Here is a 12,335-nt window from a genome sequence, read left to right as displayed (position 1 = left end):
TACATATGTAAACAGTTCTGGAAATGCCCAAAGATTAAATAATAGATTTTGTGTTTAAAAAGTTCCAAAGCTGTTGCTGTGTTACGGCCGAATTGCAAGAAATGTGGTTATGGAGAGGTCTGGAATAGCAGGGCCAAGCGCTGTCCACTTTTTCCTTTTTTCAGACCTCTGCCTCCTCTGAGATCAGGTTTTTCACCAGAGGGGAGAAATCTCAGAGCTTTTCCATTCATTTTGAGTTGGCCAGAACTGCTGTCAACACAGGTCTGGGGCTTTGCTCCCTGAGGGCTGGTATTTGGCTGCTCCATACAGCAGCACGTGGTGTTCTTTGCCTCTGTTGTCTTATGCACTTAGAAAAGGCAATCATAGGGCAGTCCAAGAGGTGACAAGAATTTTCTTGGTGAGCCAGGAAGTTTTCATTTGTTCAAGGCTGGTTTCATCTGTTTCCTAGATGAAGGAGCACATTGTTCAATGTTTGTGGGCAGAGGTCTTGACAGGACCACTTCAACTACACTTGTGTCCCAACAAAGGGCAGAGCTCACCCTAGAGCTTCCCACCACGTTGATTTTTCTGTACTTGCCCATTTTATGAAACACTTGGTGTTTCTCACAGGCTATGCTCCTGTCACTGGGATGTGCCATCCTGTCCGAAGCTGCACCCTCAACCATGAAGATGGTTTTTCATCTGCATTTGTGGTGGCTCATGAAACTGGACATGTGTGAGTACAACTGGACATCTGTGTTGTGCCTTAAATGGCTTTTGGTACAGACAAATGCTGATGATATTGAACATATGCAATTGCTGTTAAGAAACAATATTTAGGGTTAGCTCTGGTTTCAGGTCTCAGCTCTCACAAAGCTTTCTTTATTGTCTTAAGTAAGCTTTATATTTTGGGATTTTCAAATGGGAAAAAAGAACTAATACCAAAATATCTTCCAGGGCTGCTGTGGGACTAGATTGAATGATGTATTGTAGTCTCCTGGTGGAAATGTAAAGTATCCATAATAAAGAAATATGAATTCACTGAGTCAGTGAAACACAGTATTCTTGCAAGCAATCCATACTAAATAAGTACATAATCTGTATATGTTACTGCTGATAAAGGAAACAATACTGTATAGAAGCGAGGTGCCAAGCACTGCAGTTACATCCGTTCTATATATCTCATATAAAAAATGCAGTCATTTTACCTGTTGACGTGATTTGAACCCGTGCCTGGGCAGCAGTTGTCAGAGCCTTGGTTTTTCCCAGCTCTTTTTAGTTTCCCTGTTTTCCCTCCAGAGAACTCCCACTGATTTCCCATTTTCTCTTTGGTAGAATAACAGTTACCAGAAGGCTTTTTCTGAATAGTTTCCATCTATTCTGTTTTCTCTAAGAATGCCTGCCGGCCCTTTCTCTTTTTTTAAACAATAAAGTGCCAAAATTTATTGAAGTCACCATAAACATATCTTAGTTAGACAGAGACACCTATTTTAGACTCAGTTAGTATTTGATTCCAGAATTTTTGAATTAGGAATGAAAAGAACACAGCATGGGCTTTAAAAGAGACATCACTGCAGAAAGTTTGTAATCCCTCAGGTCATATTCAGCCCCAATCTGTTAATTTGGTTTAACTATGGACAGCTATTGCCCACATTAGTCCAATAGTGCTTATTAAAAATGCAATATAAGATCCTAACAAAGGAAAGGAGCAAATATATTCATAATAAATCCAAAAAGAAATTTTAAAATATCTGTAATATAGAAAGCATCTGCCACTTTCCAGGCTGTTTCACATTTAAACAATGTGGGATTGCTCCTGGGCAACAGCAGCTTGTCTGAACTAGCTTTCTGTGGGGTGCTTTTCTTTATTTCCATGCAAAAAAGTCTACAGTGGCAAAATACTTTGAATCAAGCTAAGGTGTGATTTTTTTAGAAGTTATATAAAGTCCTGGATAGCTCCAGCTTAGAGCCTGGGATCATTTCTGTTAGTATTTCTGGAGGTTGGGCAGGCTTAGTAATTCAGAAATGGATTCACATTTAGCTGTAGTAACTCACAAATGTGCACGTGCACAAAGACCACAAAAGGCATTTTTAGGTTTTTTTGAAAGTGGATTAGGCTAATGGCATGAAAGTACTCTCAAGGGACGATCCTTCCATGTGGGAGTTACTCCAGAGCAGCTCTTTAGCTCCAGCCTTGCTCTTATTCCCATGACTTCGCTCATGTGAACAAGGGCCGTGGGACTTCAGAACCCTGCTGGCACCAAGCCCTGGTGACATGGGGAGGGGACAGCACTCGGAGCCCACCCGCGACGTCACCGCTGTGTCTCTGTGTGCGCGGGGCAGTTTAGGAATGGAGCACGACGGCCAAGGGAACCGCTGTGGGGACGAGGTCCGGCTGGGCAGCATCATGGCCCCCCTGGTGCAGGCTGCCTTCCACCGCTTCCACTGGTCCCGCTGCAGCCAGCAGGAGCTGAACCGCTACCTCCAGTGAGTACTGCACGGCTGCCTCTGCCCTCCGTGAGGGACGAGTGGGAGCCGCTCTGCGTCCCGCCTTCGCTTTGATCTCAGCCCATTCTAAATGATCCTCATTTCATTCGCGTCTGTTCCTTTTCTGGACATCGAGGATATATTTGCTGTCCTGTCAGGGATGATGGAAGGCATTGTTGTGAATCTCATTGTTAACTTTTCTCCCTCCCTTCCCTAGTCTCTAGCTGAGGGCTGCCTTGGCTACCCAGCAGTGTTGTGTCTGTCTTGCCATTTGTTGCTTATGGTACCTGTCAGTGACAAGATGGTGCTGCCTAGAGAGAAAAATCTGCCCTTTAAGTGATCAGGGCTTTCGTTGACTTCAGTAGATTTCTGAAAAGCACACATGGTTCCAGAATCAGTTCTTCAGTTGTTAATTTTTCTTTCAGCACCTTAAATGCAAAAGCTGTTTAAACAGCTTCATTCATGCCCCTTGCCTTCCTTTTTGGACCTGACACTTCAGGCATTAGACCTGTGTGGAGTTCCCTGGCAAATTCTGTTGTTTATTACCTTTTTTTTTGCTCCTTACAGAAAAAACCCTCTCCTTGTTATGTGCAAGATGTATAAAAAATATGGGGAAACTACTACCATAACCAGCAAAAGCTGAAAATGAGTAGGAAAAAAGAGCAGCAAAATACATGAAGTAAACATGAGTCAGCCTTTTTGTCAGTATTTTTATTATCAAAGATATCTTAGGTGTGGCAATAAGGAATAAAAACATGGTGAGGGAAGTGTGATTGTTTCAATTAGCAAAATCCTCCAGAGCTTTAGCCATTAAATAAAAATCATCTGGCCTAGAGGGCTGCTTTATGTTCTTTTAAATACAACTATTTATAAGAAGTCTTATAACAAAGCAGAATGATGGTTTACTTTGAAGAAAATCTAACCTCAAAATTCTGCTTTCAGCTATTGGTAACTTCAAGGCAACCTTAATGATTGCCAGGATAGGCTCGTGTATGGTGTCCTCATGTCTGTAAAATAACTGGGAGACATTTCAGAGACCCTGTGGATTGTGCTGGTGTGAATCAACCAATACTTACACTGGGTTAACCATTTGGTGGGACTGGCATCAGTCTTTTGTGCTGGCATGACCTGGTCAGATGTAATTCTACAGGCTGTTCTCACTCCTTAGGAGCAGAGGAGAAACTTCCACATTGATCACACAGAAAGGAAACTTAGTTCAAACTATGGATGGAGCTGGGAGCGATCAGGAGAAGCAGAGAGAGGGAACAAACCCACGTGAAGTCTGTAAATGAGTCACTGCTTCTCAGGGAGGACACGGGGAAACTGTAATCTCGGTGTTATTCTGGGCTGGTAACCCTGGCCTCTGCTTTTGAAACCTCACTTGAAAGACAGCTGCAGGCAGCAAGAAATTCCACAAATGGAAAATTAATTAGACTTTCTTTTCTTCTTGGTCTCATGTGGATTCTTGCTTTGATTCTTTTCACATAAGGAGCCTGGAGACTGATAGGAATTTACCTGCAAGCTAAATGGGAATTACAATGGAAGAGCTTCAAAAAAAGACATATAGAATCCATTGAAGGTAGATATGATGTGCTAAAGTGAATGTGCCCATAATTGCAATATTAACTGCTCTTCAAGACCAGCATCTGAGAAATTGTAGGCTCTATTTTGTTTGGAACAAAAAGGCAATGAAACCACAAACACTGTGTAAGCCTCACAGCCCCATCTGTTCCTGTAATTTTTGCCTGTTGCAGTTCCTACGATTGTCTGCGGGATGATCCCTTCGAACACGACTGGCCTTCCCTTCCTCAGCTGCCAGGAATTCACTACTCCATGAATGAGCAGTGCCGATTTGACTTCGGCCTGGGATACATGATGTGCACAGCTGTGAGTACTTAACTTCAGCTTCTGCTATTTCTCATCCAGGAGGGGTCTGTGTCTCTGAAATGTCCTTAATAGGGACAGGGTAGTGAAGCCCACAAGGAAAGATGTTGTGCCTTCTTATCTGTAAGCAGGGATTAACAACTAAATGTTGATATATATGTTATTTTAAATATTTCTTGGTTTGGTTTTTTTTTTTTCAACTGGAGTTACAGAAGTAATTATTGTGTAGTTTCATAAATATCTGTAGTTGTCAAGCAAACAAACTTGCTGTGTTATTGAGCCTCCTCTTGCTGGCAGCTGGTTATTTTGCTACAAAACTCCCACCCGGATGTGGAAGGAGATGGATTTGCTGCCACATCTCATAGTGCTAGTCCAGGGCAACATGCTTTTATGATCCAGTTTTATGGAAAGTGTAATGCATTTTGATACCTTGTAAGAGAAAATAGGCCTCACAGCAAGTAAAGCAACTTGTAAGGGCTCCTGATGACATGGCTGGCTCTCCTGTATGAGGAAAACAAGAGGCAAAGTCCAAGTTTAAAGCAAGACAAGATTAGTGCTATTCTTAGTGGACTGGCCTCAGAAAATAGAGTCTTCTGCAGCAGGGCTGTGTCTCCCACCTCCAGCTCCTCAAGTAGAACTAAATATTAAATGGAAAGAGATGTTTTCAGCTGCTGGCAGCTGCTGACACGTAACATTTCTGCTTTCGTTCCCATCTGAAGGAATATATATGCCGAGTAGTGTCCCTAGATAATGGATGAGAACCTTTACAGCATGAGCTGTAGTGTTGTGTCTTTACACAATTCCCTCTGATGCTGCCTTGGAAGAATGTCCCATCCAAAGAGAATCTTTTCTTCCAGCCATCCTCCAGAGCATGGGAGATGGAGACTTTCTGTTATTCTCTGTTCAGAATAGCCAAAAGCATGTCCAGACATCATGATTTAGTATGTTTTGTGGTGGGTGGTTCCCATCCTCTCCTATAGAAGCCTTTGCATTGTAGGTAAAATGCTGATTTATTCATTGGATTGGGGACCTGATCTCAAATTTCCATCCCCCTAAGAAGGGGATTACAACAGCTGAGCTAAAGTCTGAGCAGCTCATTTCCACCTCCCATGGGTGCACAAGGATTTTTTGCTTTTTTTGCCAAACGAAGCAGCCCCATTTGGAGAAGCTGTAAGAAAAGGCAGCATGTGTCTCACTGCCTGAGGAAGTTGGTTGGTCACTTGTAAAACTATTTTTGTCTGACTTTATTCCATCGCATGCAGATGGGATCTCGCCTCAGAGTCATGATTCTGTATGCTCAAATATTCAATCCACAGACATCACGGTGCTCCTCAGGGATCAACCTTAACAGCTGGCATTTTATACCTAGGAAAGGAACTCCCCCATCTTCAGCTTTTGTTGCGGTTTCCAGTGGGAGCTCTCTTAAAGCATCATCCACTCTGATTTTTTTTTGTGTGTTCCAGTTCCGTACATTTGATCCCTGCAAGCAGCTGTGGTGTAGCCACCCCGAGAACCCCTATTTCTGCAAAACAAAGAAAGGGCCTCCGCTGGACGGGACCATGTGTGCACCAGGGAAGGTGAGAGCTGGTGCCCTGTGTACCCACACGCCCGTGGGCAGTGTTTGTGTGCAGCTGGGGATGTTCCCCTCAAAATTAAGAGGAACAAGAGAAGAACCTGTCTGGAGGACCTGAGGTTTGCTAAGATGTGGGGCAACTCCTGAGTGCAAGTGAAGTGCTGAGCATTAGCTCAGCTGGTTGGAGTACGGTGCTAATAGCACATGGGTTTGATCTCTGTAGGGGCCATTCACTCAAGAGCTGGACTTGATGATCCTTGTGGGTTCCATCCAACTCAGAATATTCTGTGATTCGGAGCAGTGTGAGGAGAGGACATGGGGTGAGGGCTGGAGTCCTGCATGGCCACTCTGGGACCATTAAACCCCATCCTCAGACAGCTCATGGCAGTATCTGCCCCACGCAAATCTCTGTGGCAAATCCAAAAATGGGGAAATTTCCACTCTCCTATGACTCTTTTGAGGTCAGGGTGTTGTGCTTGGACCAGTGCTGTTGCTGTGGTGCTGCCTGGCCTCCCCCGTGCAGAGAGCAGTGGGAGCTGGAGAAACAGCCAAGCCACAGCCGCTGGAGCTTCCCGGAGGGGAAGGATGGGTGTGGGAGTTGAGTGCCAGCTAGAGAGAACCCACATGACAGCACAGAGGGACTGTGAGCAGAGAAGGGCAGGTCTGTGGAGGTGGGTTTGCAGGTTTGATGAGAACCCAGGGAGGCACAAGGAGTGGTGGAGGGATGTGTGGGGTGGCAAAGGCTCAGAGAGCTCCGGCCGCGCATCCACCGCGCTGGAGCTGCTCCCAGCCCCGGTTATCCTCCGTGAGATCACACTCTGCTCACAGTGGGTCTGAACTCCAAGACCTTTGAAGTCTGATGAAAGAAATCTGGCTTCCCTAGGCTTTGGATGCAGTGACTGAGGGGGAGAGGAAGATGTCGCTACTTGGAAAGTTTTTTTTACAACCCAGTGTATGACATCATTTATGCAATAAATGACCCATAATAGCAGCTGCTGTTATGGTTTGAAAAATATTTTTTATGAAAAAGTTATGTTAAATTAATTCCCTAGCAAGTCATGCTCTATTCAAACCACTCCCCTCTGGTCTTCTCGTCTTTAAATAATTCCTGTTACAAAAGCTTTGTCTCTTATTAAAAAAAAAAAAAATTAAAAAAGAATTAGGTTACAATCCAAAATTTTAGACAATTTATTTGGATACACTTTTCTTTATCTTGATTTTTTTATTAAAAATATTCATGATCCCCATGGCAAGACTGCAAGAAGTCCTCTTAAAAAAAAAAAAAGTTATATTCCATTTTGTTGCATCACCCTCTTCCCTGAGCTATTCATTCATATTAGTATTTGAACAGAAATGAGGAGAAAAAAGGAATTTGTAACCCTAGAGTTAAGGATCTGTCAGTGCTTCCATTATAAACAGTTTGTCAGGATATTATGCAACTCAGCTGTAAAAATTTTCTTTGGACTGGAACTTGGGATCCAAGGCTTCAGCAAGCTGTGCAGACAGCCAGGCTTTTGAGCTCTGCAAAGATGCAAGAGAGTATGTGCACATTCTGAAGTTTCAGTAGATGATAGGACTCTGACTGTTTTATTCTCAAGGGAGCTGTCCCAGTTTTTTGATAAATAAACTTACTGCCACCTTCCAGAAGAAGAACCTGAGAAAATGATATAAAATGAAAACCGTTTTATTAGATAAGGCTCAGCAGTCTGAAATAAATTGTTTGGGTTTTTTTAAATAGTGGGAGTTCTGGAGGTTATATAGCTGACTTTATGTATCTGAGCTCAGCATTTGACCAGTGTATTTATTAGATATTGGTGTTTTAATACAGGTACATCAGATCAATGCTTTTACATCTGTTCCTTTCCTTTTAATCCCTGCCCTTGATTTTGCCTTCCCCTGTTCACTCTCTTCCCAAGTGGGACAATACCAGAGGCTCTTGCCTGAATGCACGGGGCTGTAAAATGCATTTATTGCCCAAAGCTGGGACTCAGTTGCTGTGGGGCAGCTTCCTTTCAGGTACATCTCCCAGGATACCTCATCAGCACTTGAGAAAAATAGAAAACAATTTCAAACGTGATCGCCTATTTTCTTTGGAATCATGCCAGAAAAGAAAAGTACAGAAACGATGTTGATTGAGAAAGATTCATTTGTTTCCCACTTTAGAGACTTGCAGTTTTCATGATTTCATACCACTAATTCCCAGGGCCTATTTTAAGCTCAAACCAATCACAGCACTGCTGATGTGTCACAGAAACATCTGGCTTTGCTGCAGCTGAGGGGACGGGATGCCAGAAATGCAAGTGGTGCTGGGGAGGTGAACACGGCGTGCGGTGCGTGGATGTTCTCACCTGGGGCTGGTGTTCACATAACTGATAACTGATCCTAAATCTAGCCAGATGCCATTGGGGAGAATCCAGTCCAGCTGCCTCCTTCCTAACTGATGGTCAAGGGGCGAGAACAGCCATGTGGGAAATGTGAAATCTGTAGCATATTTTTGGCAGGCAGGAGGGGCATGTGTCTGCACACCCAGGCTGTGTCCTGGATGTCCCAGACACGACCCTTTGAAAGGGAAGATGAGGCTTTCGAGCATGTATGTACATGCTGGATATACATGTGTATGTATGTGTACAGATAAGTATATATATTTATGCAAATGTTTGTAAGCTCTTCTGTGCCTGTGGTTATTTGAACTAAGTTGCCAAAAAAGTGAGGTTCTGCCATTTTGAAAACTTCTTAATAAGCCTTCTTGTGCAAATGGAGATACTGAGCAACCATGATGTTAATTGGCAGCAAACTAATAATTTGCTGGGTTTAAAGATAAAAAAAATAACATATTCTCCTGGACCTTCCCAGTCAGAAAAGAAAACTACTATTTTGACAGAATCCTGAAGGATATAGAATAATTTATACTGCTCCCAGCTTGATTTTTTTAAAACCAGATTGAATTTTCAACAGCAAGAGGGAGGTCTCTATCAGTTTTGTGAGGCTTTGATGATGCAGCCACTTGCAATGGTCACATTACCTTCCACAAAATAACTCCAGTGTGTAAAGTTAAGCACATGGAAGTTCAGAGTCTTACTGTGGAGTCACAAACACTCAGTAAATTGCTATAGTAAACCATGCAGACAAGACATAACTGTGCAAAGCTTAACTCTGCCCGGCATTCTGTAGATTGAAAGAAAACATATGCTGTCAGCTGATAATTTATTTACTTGTATACAATTCTGTCAGCTCTACCATTAGCCTCAGACTTCTGAATCCAGGCAAACTTCAGAAATCTATCATCAGTTTTTGTTATTCCATTTTTTAAAAATATTACTCTTCTGGGGAGACATTTATGTCAGCTGAAGTAGCTAACTGCTCTCCACAGGGTAGAAATAAAACCCAGAGTCAGTCACGCAGGGAGATCACATGTTTGAGTCCATCTGCTTGCTGCAGTGACTAACATCAAGGTTTGCAGCACCTGAGCCTCCTTTTTTTTCTTTTCTTGGAGAGAGGTTAAGAGCCTGGTAGCTGCCCCTGCCAACCAAGCTGATGTTGCTCTTGGATTTGGCTTCTGTGCCAAGGATCCAGCACAAACCTAGCAGGTCTTCTCTTTGCTTGCCCTGTGCTAATGAGATGATCTGAGTAAAACTTGGAATGATTTTTTCCTCTGTCAGGAAAAGAAGGGAATGATTAAATATTGAAATAAATAGTTACTTTTGAGAAGAAAGATGGACCAAGAAAAAAGGTTTCTGAAAACACTAATGGGTACTCAAAGCAATGCAGTTAATTTCCCACTGAGAAAGCTGACCTCAGTTTCTCTCGGAGACAGGAGACAGATGGGTGAGTGTGTGCTGTGTTAGTCACCACAGAAACGGAGAATACTTGCTTCTCCACTGAAGAAACTTTTACTGCCTCAGAGTAGTCCTCAGTGTTGGAACTTTCGGTTCATCCCTTGCAACTAATTATTTCAAAAGATGGAGCAGAGCAGGCCAGCCTGTGTGTGATGGGGAATACAAATAAATCAGTAATCCCCTCCTGAGGGGACCCCAGGAGAGTGAGGAGAACTGAGCACCCCCAGCCTTGGTGCACTATGAAGGTTACTTGGTAGGTCCTGGAGCATCAAGTGAGGAGATCAGAGAGGTGCCCACTGCTGCCCAATATAAAATAGTTACAGATACCCACAGAAGATCTTCTTTTCTTGGAAAATTGACTTGCAGATGTGTTAAGCCCACAGGAACACACTGGTTCTTTTTTTGGCATCCACAGCAGTTGTTTCAAAGAACTGCTGAAAACAGCAGTGGAATGTTTTACTGCAAGAAATTTAAGCTCCCTGTCCTGGAAAATGCACTTGTTTTGGACTGCCCTGGTTGCCAGAAAAATAGGCGAGACTGCAAGAAGTCATCTTCAACTAAGAAAACAATTTACATTTACCCATTTTTTTTTTTCTCATTTTAAAAAAGAATTGCTTTAATGTGCTTCATTCTTTAAGTGAAACCCCCTGTTTATGAAGGAATAGGGCTTGAAATTGGCTCTTTTCCACCTCATTATGTAGTTAATGTAGTAGCAATAGGAAGGGTTGGCTTTAACTTCCTTTATTACACTGGAGATTGCTCTGTCTCTGGTTTTACCCTCTCATGCATTTTGTTGCACGGATCTGCACAGAGTAAGATTCATTAGTGAATAATTTTGTTTTCTGTAGGTTCCTTTCTTTTAACCACAAAAAAAGGCAGAGCTGGGGATGACTCATTTTACACAAATGCTTCTCTCCTAATAACTCTGCCTCAGCTTCCCAACAATCAGCATCTGACCAGCTTCTCCACTAAAAATCAGTGCTGCTCTTCTCTTTACACAGCAAAGTCAATAGCACTATTCCATGTTTGCCTTCCAGTTCAGGGACCAGTCTCAGTGTCAGAGAGGGGGGTTTATTAGAGGTTATTGCAAACCTGCATCCTGCTATTCCTGACTAAAACAGGGAAAAGAGGCTGGGAAACACTGTGTCATCACATGTCTCTCCCTCTCCTCCATGAGTCCAAGTACTGGATTCTGGATCATCACATAATGAACATAGGCTAAATGGCTCCTGGAATAGATCTGGTCACTGCTGTAGAACTTACACCTGAGAGATGCAGCAGCCTGATAAAAGGATGTGTGAGTAAGCACAGATCAGGAGCTGTCACTTCACATCTGCTTCCAAGCCCAGCTGAAATGTCTATTGACAAGCTGAAACATTGCCAGCTTCCCCCACATTGCTGAATGGTCCCCTGGCAGCGCAGGGCCCCACGACTCAAACTGTTTGTTCAAACAAACCTCTCTAAAGCCATAAGTAAACAGTCCCCGAAGGGTACAGCCCTGAGCTTCTAAACCAAAAAAAGCAAAGGACATATTAGCATTTTGCATTTCTTTCATGCTTTGCTGAATTATCTCTTGTTCTGTCAAACATCTAAGAAAAATCTGCCCATTACAGCTCTGGAGCAGGATTGGTATAATTGGCTTTGTGGTAACTCATCTATTTCAATAGGTTTTGACTTTGAATATCTGATGTCATGGGAATGAAAAAAATAGTTGAAACTTAATTTCTACTCTCTCTTCTACTCCTTGTCCAACCAAATCAGCTCCAAAATAAATTGCATGAATAAGGAGCCAGTCACTGAGCAGATTAGTGAATCAGTAAGCTGTGCCTTGTTACCATTCTAATGATTCTCTCTTGAAATTCAGCATTATTAATGATTATCCTTCACTTTTAGATTTGCCTTCCAGATCACTAATCGCTCTATGCTCAAGAACACTCTCCTGTTATATATCTTCTGATTTTGTTTTTGCTGGCAGCATGCATTTAGCCATATGCTTGTCTTGCGCAGCCTGCCAAATTCCTGCGTTCCAGGGCTTGTTAAGCTGTGTAAAAATGTTGTTGTTGACTTGAATGTTAAGGAAAGTAAGTGACTGATTTCACTTGTTGTTGCAGCCATCTGTGCTCCTGAGCCAGAGCTCTCATCCCAGCAGTAACCGTTAACGCAGACAAACTGTGACAGTCTCATGCAAAGTCGTTTGTTTGCTGGAATATATTTTCCAGCACCCACACTTCATCAGTAGACTTTTATGAAAGCAGAAATAGTACTGAAAGGGGCCAGAATCTTGTGATCCTTGAGAACAATTCTTTGTGACTTCAGCTGAGAAAAAACTCCATGATTAGGGACTGGAGAAATTGGTGGAAAGGCATTGACAGGTTTCTTTAACAGGAGATGACAGTAGAGATGATCAGTACTGGAGCTATGAAGGCTCTTAAAGAAATAAAATTAATTCCTTAATAGTCTGGGGAATGTAGTAAATTCAACTGCTGTAGAATGACTGTATTAAAAACCAGGTAAAAGCAAGGAGAAAGTGTGGTAGGGTGTGATGAACTGTGCATCTGTAGGACAGTTCAGGGCTG

General features: G+C 42.7%; 1 protein-coding gene across 3 annotated transcripts in view; it reads left to right on the top strand.

The window, feature by feature from the left end:
- The window catches only part of ADAMTS2 (ADAM metallopeptidase with thrombospondin type 1 motif 2), a 222,915-nt gene that overhangs the window by 185,356 nt on the left and 25,224 nt on the right, over positions 1 to 12,335 (top strand). For all 3 annotated transcript variants that reach the window (XM_053990728.1, XM_053990729.1, XM_053990727.1), the window contains 4 exons: positions 610 to 715; positions 2,323 to 2,466; positions 4,221 to 4,353; positions 5,814 to 5,927. In XM_053990728.1, the coding sequence (XP_053846703.1) occupies positions 610 to 715; positions 2,323 to 2,466; positions 4,221 to 4,353; positions 5,814 to 5,927 (497 nt within the window). The remainder of the gene's footprint in view (positions 1 to 609; positions 716 to 2,322; positions 2,467 to 4,220; positions 4,354 to 5,813; positions 5,928 to 12,335) is intronic.

This window comes from Vidua macroura, chromosome 15 (genome assembly GCF_024509145.1).
Source record: "Vidua macroura isolate BioBank_ID:100142 chromosome 15, ASM2450914v1, whole genome shotgun sequence".
Taxonomy (NCBI): Eukaryota; Metazoa; Chordata; class Aves; order Passeriformes; family Viduidae; genus Vidua; species Vidua macroura.
This window is presented reverse-complemented; position numbering and strand designations above follow the sequence as displayed.